Below are 13,666 nucleotides of genomic sequence, written 5' to 3'. Positions count from 1 at the left end.
ACTAATAGTGAGCCTTCTTGGCAGCATTCTAGGGCCGTTACTGTTCCTTCTATACATTAACGACATGAATGCTGCCTGTAACTGCAAACTGTTCCTGTTCGCTGATGACTCGGCACTCCTGATCTCGGGTGAGGACAAGTTGAGGAAGCTCTCAGCTCTGAACTCTCATAAATCCGTACCTGGCTTACCGATAACAAAATGTCACTACACCTTGGGAAAACTGAATCCATTCTCTTTGGGACCAAACATTCCCTCAGTAAAATTAAGGTAAATGACTTCAAGGTCAAAGTCGATGACACAATCATCTCTAGCAAAGAAGAGATTACCTATTTGGGATGTATTCTTGACAAATACCTGACAGGTGAAAGCATGGCAACAAAGGTGGTCAAAAGAGTAAACCAGAGAACCAGATTTATGGGCAGAGTTTCCTCTTTTGTCAACCCTCAGGTCCTCAGGACCCTCTCAGGGGCCCTGATTCAGCCCCTTTTTGACTATGCTTGCTCCTCTTGGTACTCCAACACCTCAGTGTCACTGAAGACTAAGCTTCAAACCGCCCAAAACAAACTGATTCGACTACTTCTCCGACTGGGGCCCATGACCCACCTCTCTCCCACTCACTTTACCAGCCTAGGCTGGCTCAGGGTGGAAGACAGTGTCAAACAACTAAAAATGTGACTGGTCTTCAAAATTGTAAATGCAGATCTGCCCGAAATGCCCCCTATACCCGCATATCTGTATAAATACCTCGAAAAAGTTAGTGACACCCACAGTCACGAAACTAGAGGGAGCGTAAACAACAATCTGGTACCACCCACCCATAAAACAAACATGGGCAAATTCTCCTTCTACAGCACAGCCACCAAGGTATGGAATAGTCTAACCCCATCCCTCAAAAAATGCAGTTCGCTGGGCTCAATCAAAACAGCCCTAAAAACTCATCTTTCTGGAGGCCAAAAGAGGAACTAGTACCAGTTTCCCTGTAGACAGACGACCCCCCTCCCCTTTTTTTTTTTTTTTGTATATATTTGGGCGGTGAAACCGCCCCTATAAGTGAGATTTGGAAAAATGTACATTTTCCTGCGCTGTGATCTGGGCCCAGGAAATTAGTAGAATTATCCTGCGCTGTGATTGGCCAATCACAGCCTATTCAGGACTGTGATTGGCCAGTGTCACATGACACATGTGCATAGCCCTATATAAGCAACCATAACTTGAAAAAAACCAAAATTTGGTTTTTTTCAAGTTATGGTTTTGTCCATCATAAAGAGTGTTTCAATAAATGTATTTATCCTTTGTACATGATTGATCGACTCCATTCAGTATTGTGATTAGCTAGCAAGACACCGCCCACTTCACACAGGGTGTGATTTTTTTTATTTTTCATGCTTTTTTTGTACATAGTGGTATTTTTTAGTGTCTGTATTTTTATGTTGATTTTTGAACTGTTTGGTTGCTACTATATATGTCTGTGAAATTAATTCAAGGACCCCAACGGAAACAAGTCCGTAAGGACTTTTTTGGTCGGACCTTTTAGACAAAAGTATTATAAATGTAACTGTGTTGTTTTACATTCTTTTGCCTAATAAAAATGTCAATCAATCAATCAAAAGTGTCTCCTCTCCTCGAACAATAGCTTGTGTACATGACAGTGATTGTGTTACTACTGTCTTGCGTTGTTTTCGCTGTGATTGTTATCTATTGTGTCAGTGTGTGTGTGTGTGTGTGTGTGTGTGTGTGTGTGTGTGTGTGTGTGTGTGTGTGTGTGTGTGTGTGTGTGTGTGTGTGTGTGTGTGTGTGTGTGTGTGTGTGTGTGTGTGTGTTGTGTGTGTGTGTGTGTGTGTGTGTGTGTCTGTGTCAGTTTCAGTTCAGTTTATTTTTATTTATAGTGCAAAAATACATAGTAGTCAAAAAAACACTGTAAAATGCGCCCGCATGGTCCAACAAGTTAACATGAAAAAAACATGACATTAAATGAGAATACATTTTGAACAATATTTAAAACCATAGGGCAAGAACGTGGCAATAAACCAAGCAATACGTTCAATAAGACTAAGGGGAACCATAATGCAGGGAAAAAAGATACTGTAGGTTTTTAGCCTGGATTTGAAAATGCCCAGAGAGTCGGCATCTCTAACAACTTGAGGGAGAGTATTCCAGAGATAGGAGGCGCGATGTGTGAATGCTCTGCCCCCAACTGTTACTTTATTATTTGTTGTGACTGTGAGGAGACCAGCATCCTGGGAGCGTAGTGGACGTCCAGGGATGTACGGTTCTATTAAACTGGACATGTAGGATGGGGCAAGTCCGTTTAGGGCTTTATAGGTCAGGAGTAGTGCCTTGAAATCGGCTCTGGCCTGTATCGGCAGCCAGTGTAGTGCTATGAGTGTTGGTGTGATGTGATCATATTTCCTTTTCCTGGTTAGTAATCTAGCTGCTGCATTTTGAACTAATCTAAGGCCATGTGTTGCTGTTGATGGTAAACCGGAGAAGAGGGCATTACAGTAGTCTATTCTTGAAGTGATGAAAGCATGAACCAGGGTTTCGGCATCGGGAAGTGAGAGTATTGGGCGAATTTTGGCTATGTTGCGCAGATGGAAGAAGGCAGATTTTGTGGTGCTTCTTATATGGTGTGTGAAAGATAGTGATGGGTCAAAAACTACTCCTAAACTTCTGACTGTTGGTTTTTGGGTTATTGAGCAGCCATCCAGGTTTAAAGGTTGTGTTAGTGAACAGATGGGTGTGTTTAGCTGGGCCTACTAGCAGCATTTCTGATTTACCAGAGTTCAGGAGCAGGAAGCTTCTGGTCATCCACGTCTTAACCTCAGTTAGACAGGTTTCGAGGGTTTGAAGGTTGGATGGGTCATTTGTGGTGATGGGGATGTAAATTTGAGTGTTGTCGGCATAGCAGTGGTAGTTTATGCCAGACTTTCTAAAGATGTCCCCTAGTGGAAGCATATATAGACAGAATAGGATTGGTCCAAGGACTGAGCCTTGTGGGACACCATATGTTAAGTAAGTTACTTACTTACTTACTTTCTTACATATTTGACAGTAGAGTGATCTGACATTGAGTTATTAAAATAAACACGCTGTGTTCTATGTGAGAGGTAGGAGCGGAACCAGTCAAGTGCAGTACCTTTGATACCAACCAGATGCTCTAGCCGATGAAGGAGAATGGAGTGATCGACCGTATCAAATGCGGCACTGAGGTCTAAGAGCAGCAGGAGGGAGGTTCTGTCTTTATCCATCTCCATTAATAGGTCATTCGTGATTTTGATGTTTCTGTGGAGTGTTGGGATCTGAAGCCAGACTGAAAACTGTCATTGCCTAGAGGTTGTTATTTGTGAGGTAGGCTGTAAGCTGGCTGGAGACAACTCTTTCTAGTAGTTTGGACATGAATTGAAGATTTGATATTGGTCTATAGTTTGCTCGAGTATGTGGGTCAAGGTTCGTTTTTTTAAGTAGGGGTTTAATTATGGCGGTTTTGAAAATTGATGGAACAATGCCACTAATTAGGGACTCATTTATAATATGGAGAAGTGGGGGACCTAGTGTGGAAAGCAGCTCTTTAAACAGATTGGTGGGAATTGGATCTAATAGGCAGGTGGTAGATTTTGAGGTAGAGACCAGTTTATTGAGAGTATCCCAGGATATTGTGTTAAACTGCTAAAATGAGGGGTGGAGGATGTGCAAGTTGGAGGTTGAGAGCTAGTTGTGGGTGGGGATATGGCCTGTTGTCTGATCAACTCTACTTTGTTATTGAAAAATTGGATAAAGTCGAGGGGACTGATGGAATGGGGAGGAGCTGGGGGAGCGGTTTTGGTAAGGTTGGTGATTGTGTTGAATAAGAATTTGGGGTTATGCTTGTTATTGGCTATTAATGTGGAGTAATATGATTTTTTTTGCTTGTTTAAGAGCATTTTTGTAGTTATGTAGGGACTCATCCCATGCTATTCTATTCGAAAAACCTCAAGCTTGTTTTTACGCCATTTTTGCTCAAGGTTTCGGCATGTTTGCTTGAGAGTCTTGGTGTTGTCATTGAACCATGGTGTGATGTTATTGGATGTGCGCTTTCTGGTTTTGAAGGGTGCAATGGAGTCTATTACATCAAGTAGAGTATTGTTAAATCCGTTGGTGAAGGTGTCGAGGGATCCAAAGTAGTTGTTGAAGGGGCCGATGGCAGTTGGCAGAGAGGACTCTAAAGCCATTTTAGCTGTATTATTAATGCAGCAGCTTTTAGATGGGCAGTGGTTGATAGACTGTAAGGGGATCAGGGCCTTCAACTCAATGAAGCAGTGGTCGGTTATTGATTTAGCAGATGGAGACACTGATACATCCTGGATTTTGATGCCACGAGCCAGGAAAAGGTCGATGGTATTACCATTGCGGTGTGTAGGTTCAGTAATGAATTGGGTGAAATCCAGGGTTTCGATAAGGGATGTAAAAGCTTTGTTTAGTGCATTGGATGTGTCATTGAAATGGATATTAAAGTCACCTAAGATGATCAGATGGTCGGCACGAGTAACTAGGTCTGATAGGAACTGAGAGAGTTCCTCCAGAAACAGGGTGTACGCTCTAGGGGGGGCGGTATATGATGGCTATGTAGAAAGGCAGGGAATTCTGGCTGGGTAGTGATGAGGACATTAATAGTAGCTCGAAGGATGAAAAAGAGACATTGGATTTTTTATTTAGTGGGTATTTGGAATTATGGATCAGTGCAACACCCCCACCTATTTTTGTGCTACGGGCTACTTGGGAAAACACAAAATCTGGTGGAGAAGCATCTATCAGGAGCTGTGCATCATCATTATCTGAAAGCCAAGTTTCACAGAGTCCCATCATGTCGAGGTTATGATCGTGTATGTAGTCATAAATTAAGGACGATTTTAGATTTAGTGACCTTATATTGAGAAAACCAATTTTAATCTGATTAAAATTGTTTGTTCTCTGTAATACAGTCTTGATAGGATGCAGATTGGGTTGTTAAGGCCATTTCTGTTTGCACGATATTTCCTATTTCCTATTATAGTAGGAATGAGGGTTGGGTAGGCTTCGTGGTCAATGACAAGATCTATAGTATGTGAGTCAGAATTTATAATCAGGGGTCTGGGCCCAGAAGAGGGAGAAAACCCTCCCGGCCACAGGGGGGCGATGTATTGGCTGTCTGGGGTAGTTTGGAGGTGGAAAGAAGTGAGGTCGGACGGGACAGCTGTAGTAGTAAACAGTCAATGTTTTGGTAGTGTGCGTGGAACTACGGAGCGATGAAAATTATTTGCAAGCGTTTGGCATTCTAGCCCCCAGGCCGCTGTAAGACGATATGGGAGACATGTTTAGAGAAAAATATTGAACATACAAAGTATTAACAAGAACTTACGACTAAATAATAACTACATTGGATCCACTGGAACCAGGGCCGGACTGGGACCAAAATTCAGCCCTTGCATTTTGGTCCGGACCGGCCCACCACCCCCTGGGCCGTTTTGTCAACGGGGGGGGGGGGGGGTTTCACTGCTTCAGCCCAGCCCTGCACATGAACTCTGCAGCCGCACTGAGGCCCCTGCTGGAAAGCATCCCAGCCCAAACATTAACGTAACTAATAATTGGGCCGCGCGACCCGAAAATGACCGTAATAATCCTAAAACGGGAGCGAAAATATTTCCACTGGCCCAGCGGCCCACTGGGCATTTGCCCGGTACGCCAAATGGCCAGTCCGCCGCTGACTGGAACAGGTTATTCTTTCCATTTCCTAAAAAGTAACGGTTTTGGACATACAGTAGCTACAACATTTCCACCCGACAGCGCCGAGATAATACTATATTGTGCTTAACACACTGCTGTCATGCTGTGGACTGGTAGAATAACAGAATTCCAGACATGTAACTGATTATTTAACTCTTATAAAAGTCAACACTCAATGCAGTTTGAAAAGACGAAACGTCAGACTGTCTGACTCTGAACAACATGGACGTCTTTTAATAAAATGTGATATGAAAGAAATTTGAAAGATTAGATCAATCTTTATTGTCCCAGAGGGATATTTGTTTTCACAGCCTGTTCAAACATAGAAACACATAGATCTTACTTCAGTCATGCAGGAACACTCTTGTCAAAGTAGATTGAACCATTTATTGCAACAAATGGAATACAGTTAAACTTGGCATTAAAGGCCCCCTCTCTGGGATGTTCCCTGAATTTTTTTCCAAGCAGCATGCTAAGCAAAATCAGGGAAAGTTAAGCAAAAACCCCCATAGGGATACAATAGCAATATAATAAGCAATACAAATTGTGTGACATGTTAGCTTGAATCAACAGACATAAAATCACAAGTATTTGAGCCTTGTCTAGGTCTTGTATTTTTAGACGGGTGACGAAGTCCCGTCTCTACACACAGCTTTGAGGCATTTGGCCTTAGCCCCGCCCCCCTATAAAACATTTGGGAAGTGCACGCCCACAATTCAACGTCAGAGACAGTGAGAGAGAGAGAACTGCATTTCAAGCCCAGACACAGTCTGGTCGGGTCGCTAATCTGCCATGAGCGCGAGGCTGCGCTGGCCTGCGCTGTTGCCCTATCTCTGCAGTCTACAGCCAGCGAAATTGATACATTTTACATGCACTGCTAGGTTGGATTGGATATGCTACTTGTCTTAGTTGGATTAAACCCAAACAAGTGGCTCAATATTAGCCACATATTCTTGCTAGTCAAAACCTCTCCCTCCGCTGTATAGCTCCGACAGCGGAGGGAGAGGTTCCGTAGGGGCTATGTCGTGCGCAGTAAATAGCAGATCTACAAGCTCACAACGCGTCATGAATAGGACGCGTTGTGAGCTTGTAGATCTGCTATTTACGGGATGCAACACCAAGTATGTTGTGCTCCGTTCCCCCTCTCATTAATTTATGACTTAAAGTAGCACAGACTTACCACTGTGAAGTTATGGAAGTTGGAAGGTTTCCAAAAGATAAAATCCCAGGAATATTGGAAGACACTGGAGTTTTAAATCGAAAGTGGATTACGCCACGTAGGATCGAATTATTGGTTGACATGGAAGGACCAGCAGTAATAGCCCCTTTCAGGACCCTGTTTACCTTTTTTGTATTTGGGAAGGCGTTATCCAGGCAGGGTCCCTTGACCCTCTCTTACTCGCGGCTACCACTGTCTGGTCTCGGGCAAATAGCTTGTCGCTTAGAAGTTGCAGAGATTTCTCAAATTACCCAGAAATGCAGTAGTAACGCGCAGAAAGCTGCATTGATCCGTGCGGATCGGCGTTGCCGTTTAACATGTTTAATAAATTAGTAAAACTTAAACTCCTCTCTCACACTCTTCTCCACTGCCCATGTCCCGCCTCCCCACGTTGTGACTGTCATGTATGCATGTAGGAGCTCGGCTAATCAGAGGCAGTAACGTAGGACGCGTAGCTTGTCAGTCACAACCCCCCCAGTTCGTCCTGGAATGTCACCAGTAAAGCTTACCCGCTTGCCTCACATGTTAACTAGGTGTCCGGAGTATTTGTGCAATATATTAGTCCATATTTTTCAATTAAGAAGTGTTTAAATCCCGTCTGTGACCGATTCTGTCGGAAGTTCCCAATGGGCAGTACTGACGGGGCGCATCCGGTGAAAGCCGGAATTACACTCAATGTAAACAGGAATTAAACGAGGGGGGGAAATGGCGTTCGTCCACAGACGGGATTAAAAAACTTCTTTATTGAAAAATATGGACTAATACATTGCACAAAATACTCCGGACACCTAGTTAACATTTGGGGCAAGCGGGTAAGCACCTTATATTTTGCATTTGTACATGTTTGGAGAGAAAAAATTCAAATTTAAAAAACGGCCAATTACTCGATTTAAAATTTTTTTTTTTAATCTTGTGCCATCGAACGAAGCTTCGAATATTCAAGTTATTTGGGTCAGCCCTAATACACACACACACACACACACACACACACACACACACACACACACACACACACACACACACACAATTCAATTCAATTCAAAGGGCTTTATTGGCATGAGAAAACATACGTTTACATTGCCAAAGCAGAAAGCATAATACAACAATACAGCAATACAATCAAAACAAAAAATATGTACATTTGAAAGTCAGAATCTTCAATAGATCAATTTCTATGTACCAAGATCACTGGGTGCAGGTATAGTGCCGGAATATACCCAATGATTAGTCTTTAGGGTGGTTGTGTTCCGTTTGATATCCTTTTCCTATCACTGCAACTCACGAATCTTGCTGCTGTGTTTGCACATTGTTGTACTTCGCCCAGCAGATATGGGAGTTTTTTGTCATTGGTCATGTTTTCAAAATCTCCGTGTGTGGTTGTAATCTGTGGGAAGTATGTGTCTCTGATGTCTTGGTACAATGGACAGACGGTTAGGAAGTGTAGCTCGGTTTCCACTTCATTTTGTGTGCAGTGGGTGCATAGTCTGTCTTCTCTCGGGATACAGGTCTGCCTGTGACATAGAACATACACACAACACACACACACACACACACCGTATGTCTAGGTGTGCCCTGGGATCTTTTGGCTATGCCAGGTGTGCCTTGGCACCAAAAAGGTTGAGAAACACAAGAATCAATATATCAACCAATAACTGTTGTTGGTTGATATTGATTATTGTACCACACCTCCTCAAGTCCATCTGTGCTTATTACCAAGATGTTTTACTGTACCAATTCTTAATAGTTAAATATTGCAATAGAATCCCAATCAATTGCAATGTAAACATTACAAATGTAGTAACACATTCTAAACAACTTCTTATCAGGTAACAACTACATATTCTTGTAACTCTAATGTCTTGCATTACCAATGCTGGCCAAATCAATCAACTACATGTCAGAAAACACAAGCATCACACATCCCACTAGCCACTACATGCCTGACCTCGCAAAAAAACTCAAACTCCCACAGACGTACAGGGACTGACCTGCTTCACACTGTCACCCGTCTACACATGACATCTTATGTCATACTTCCTTGTTTATGCTATGGTCATGTTCTACAGTAGTTTTCATAGTTCTATGTCTTCCCCAGATGTAATCTGTGTAATCAGCCCTCAGTATATTAGTCAGTCCTTGTCAGGACTTTGTTTGGTGTTGCATCATGTGAGTTTGTTTGTAATGTCTGTTACGTTCTCCTGAAATAAAACACCCAACCATGGGCTTTGAACACTACTTGCCTGGCTGTCCTGCTTTTGGGTTCTCACCTCTCCAGTATGTGACAAATACTCCTAGAAACCAGAAACGGCAGACCTAGTTGTCACCCACTAACAATGACACACGCACGCACGCACGCACGCACGCACACACGCACACACGCACACACGCACACACACACACACACACACACACACACACACACACACACGACAGTGTGAGTGGGTGGAGACTGTACAGGTGTATATATACAGGTGTAGGTGCAGATAAAAGACATTCCCTGACAACTCGTCAGAACATCAGCCATCATGGTTCACTTATCAGCTCCTGGTTTGGTGAGTAGACATCTTTCTCCAGCATCCATCCTGCTACTGTGGACCCGGTCTGGCTCTTATAATTGTATATATTTTTCTATAGAATATACTTTTTTTCAGGCTTATAAAATAATCTTTGGATATTTGTCTTCTTCTCTGAGACACATTCCTCGTTAACAAATATCTCATGATATTTCACAGGAATGTTTCAAAATATACTTAACTGGGCCAAAAGTGTATATTATTTAATATATATATATATATATATATATATATATATATATATATATATATATATATATATATATGTATATATATATATATATATGTCAGATATATTTTGGTTATTCAAAACATGCTTTCTACCATTTGCTCTATTGTAAAATATCCCTTGGAGGCATCTATTTATGAAATGTTCATTCCTGTCCATTTGTGCTGAATTCTGGAGCTGGTCGAAATAATCAGAAGTCATGTTAAATCTTGAACTATCTGTAATATTACCCACAAAAGATTTCCAATAATTTTCTAGATCAACACGTTGTGAACTGCAAGATCAGCCATTATCGCATTAAGTATAACATTCGGGGCCAAAGTGGTTAACGTCTCTCTGTCTCTCTCTCTCCATCCCTCCTCCTCTACAGATCATGTCATCAGTGCTTCCGTTCCTGCTGGTAGCTCTATCTCTATCGTCTGTCTTGGCAATGCCAGAGCCAACGTTCCCCCCTCCGGACGTGTCCAACATGCCTGATTTCCTTGACATGAACGGAACTGTCCCCGAGGGCCCGGGAGACATGACAGATTCTTACTGTGAGATGGTGACGTCCCAGCTTCCCTGGTCCTGTGTCTGCTCTCGCTGTAAAGCCAGCCTCGGACCCAAGGGCGACAGAGGAGATAGAGGACTGCCAGGTAACGTTACAATGCGGTCAGGTTGATGTGGTGGCCGCGCGTGCATGCAGTGGACAGTGGTGTAAAGTAACTAATGACATTTACTCAAGTGCTGTACTTAAGTACAATTTTGAGTTATTTTTTACTTTGCTGGAGTATTTCCAATTTTCTGTACTTTTACTTCTACTCCAAATAGGCAAATATTGTACTTTTACTCCACGATAATTTGTTGAAAACTTTAGTTACTAGTTAATTTGTAGATTTTAATTATTATTACGAAACATACATTAATCATTCAGACAAATATATATACATTTCGGCATTCCAAAATAGCCGATCTACAAGCTCGTAGACTGCTATTTTCAAATGATTTTTATACAATGTATAGTCCTACATTTGAAAACTTGTGAAATGGGACAGTCTGCAGAATGAATACTTTATACTGTTGGTACTTTAAGTACATTTTTAAACAAATACTTTTGTACTTTTACTCAAGTAAATTTAGAATTCCGGACTTTTACTTGTAACAGAGTATTTCTACATTGCAGTATTGATACTTTAACTTAAGTAATTATCTGAGTACTTTTCCCACCACTGCGTGCATGTGTGCATTCAAGCACCTCTTCTACTAACTATTGAGACAGAGACATTTTCATTACGTAGTACCTTCGCTACCAGGTAGAAGTGGTTGTATTTCAGACTGTGTCATAGAAGGACATACTGTTGTAGAGGAAACAGAAAAGGAGAGAGACTTTTTAGCTAGACTTTAATTTGAAACTAACCGCCAACAATCAGATTAGATTACTGTAGGTAGAATCTACCTAAATTACCTGTAACAATCATACATACTGTATATCAAATGACTCAGCGTGAGTGTGCAATTCTATTCAGCAGAGATAAATCTCTGTCACGTTGGCTATTGTTCTGATGTTTACATGACAACCCACATTCATTCATACTCATTACAGTTTGATCTTATCAGATATAACTCTCTCTCTCTCTCTCTCTCTCTCTCTCTCTCTCTCTCTCTCTCTCTCTCTCTCTCTCTCTCTCAGGTATGCCAGGCAGCCCGGGCAGACAGGGACTGACTGGGGTCAGAGGTCGTCCAGGTTTCTCAGGAAGAACAGGAATTAAAGGTACCCAACTCTTGGAAGCAGAAAAACGATCTTGTGTGTTTCGTACTTAACCACTAGCATCCTTATTCTGGAGTGAACATTCAATGAAAATAACCGATCTACAAACTCGCAACAAATCATGTTGCGACACATTGTGAGCTTGTAGATTGGCTATTTTTGACGAAGATACTCAAAAAATGTGAGTACTTTTACCACAACCGCAAAACAGGTCCCTTCTGATATCATAACCCTGTCCTGTCTTTCTCTCTCTCTCTCTCTCTCTATCTGTGTGTGTGTGTGTGTGTGTGTGTGTGTGTGTGTGTGTGTGTGTGTGTGTGTGTGTGTGTGTGTGTGTGTGTGTGTGAAGGAGAGAAAGGAGACGAGGGCGTGAAAGGAGACACAGGTGAAGTTGGACGCATGGGAGCCAAAGGAGAGAGAGGATTCAAAGGTAAAAAAAATAAAAATAATACATTTTATATTATACAATAGTGTGTTGCCTTGCCACCTTGAATCGTTGTATGATAGAGTACAACATGGATACAAGTTTTTGTTATTTTTTATTATACTATATATTGTGTATTTTTTTTAAATGTCTAAATCAATTATCAATCAATCAATCAATCAATCAATCAATCAATCAAGCTTTCAATCAATCAATAAATCAATCAATCAATCAATCAATCAATCAATCAATCAATCAATCAATCAATCAATCAATCAATCAATCAATCAATCAATCAACTCTGTCCTCTAGGTGATAAGGGGGACCATGGTCCCAACGGCCCCCAAGGTGAGGTTGGCCCTCAGGGGGTTAATGGAATGTGCCCTGACAGATGCGAGACCATCCCAGGACCCCCAGGTCCCGGTGGTCTGCCCGGAGCCGCTGGTCCCAGAGGTCAGACTGGACTCAACGGCCCCATGGGCAGCCCTGGTCTCATGGGTGACAACGGTGAGGCGGGAGTCCCCGGTGTTCCTGGAGTAGCCGGTGTCAAGGGCGACCAGGGCCTAGAGGGCGAATGCAACTGTCAGGACGGGGACACAGGAAGCGCCGGGGAGAAAGGAGACCAAGGAGAGGGTGGAGCCCAGGGGACCCAGGGAGAACAAGGGCCACAAGGAATCCAGGGAGACCAGGGAGACCTGGGGCCGATGGGGATGATGGGCGTTCCTGGCCCCTGCATGCCCGCCATCCAGTCCTCGTTCTCCGCCGGCCTGTCCACCGTGTTCCCGGTGCCCGACTACCCGGTGGTGTTCACTAACGTCATCAACAACGCGCAGGGCCACTACAGCCCCCTCAACGGCATCTACACCGCCCCCGTGGCCGGAACCTACGTCTTCAGCTACCACCTGAGCGTCCGCGAGCGCATCCTCAAGGTGGGCCTCTTCCACAACTACTTCCCCCAGGTGAAGAGCACCGAGACCACCGACCATGGCACCGCCTCGCAGCAGGTGGTGCTCCACCTGAACCAGGGCGACGGCATTTGGATTCAGGTCAAGGACAGCCTGACCAACGGCATGTACACCAGCAACGAAGACAGCAGCACCTTTTCCGGGTTCTTGCTCCACCCGGACAGCTGTGACGTATCCATGATGGGGAGGGGCGGTCCGACAGAGGCGAGCGGGTCCTTCGAGTTCGTCAAGCCCGACGAGTCCAACTGGGACTCTGAGGAGCCTTAGACTGCCAGCGGAGCAGCACCCACACCGAACACGACCCCGAAGAAATGACCGTAACCGACCTATAGATACGATGAATAAATTATCTTAGTCAACCAGTAGATAATAGGCTTAGATAACATTATTGCCCTGAACAAAATATCAACATACCAGTTGAGAATGGATCCATGATTGTTTTCTGAACAATAAAATGTCCGTGATTTTGGGAATCCTTAATTCTGCGGGCAAAAGCTGCCCAACAAAGTGCCAACATCCCGTTATGTTCTGTAGTAGAAGTTGTTACTGCTCAGACTGAAGGAAGAGATTGTTTAAGTAAGTTATTGTGTGTTTTAATCCGGTAGGTAAATTATGCATCTGTTTTCAGTGTTTTTTCCATATTGGTTTCATCTCTTTATACTGCTCTCTCTTTCCTTTATGTCGTCCGTCACCTTTAAGTGATCAGATCTAAAGTCGTACAGTATCAAGTCTAATTTTCTATTCATCATTGTGAAAAGAAAAAACCCTTT

General features: G+C 43.0%; 1 protein-coding gene across 1 annotated transcript; it reads left to right on the top strand.

Annotated features, from left to right (window-relative positions):
• Positions 1-10,190: 10,190 nt before the first annotated feature.
• Positions 10,191-13,163, top strand: LOC308085146 (uncharacterized protein; the record flags this gene model as incomplete). Its single annotated transcript, XM_080428230.1, has 2 exons — positions 10,191-10,395; positions 12,244-13,163. 2 exons carry the CDS (start codon positions 10,191-10,193, stop codon positions 13,161-13,163), a joined length of 1,125 nt encoding a protein of 374 aa, XP_080284356.1.
• Between the last annotated feature and the right edge of the window lie 503 nt (positions 13,164-13,666).

Source organism: Gymnoscopelus braueri (genome assembly GCF_963280865.1).
Source record: "Gymnoscopelus braueri genome assembly, chromosome: 5".
Taxonomy (NCBI): Eukaryota; Metazoa; Chordata; class Actinopteri; order Myctophiformes; family Myctophidae; genus Gymnoscopelus; species Gymnoscopelus braueri.
The sequence above is the reverse complement of the archived record's forward strand: the minus strand, read 5'-3'. Positions and strand labels throughout refer to the sequence as shown.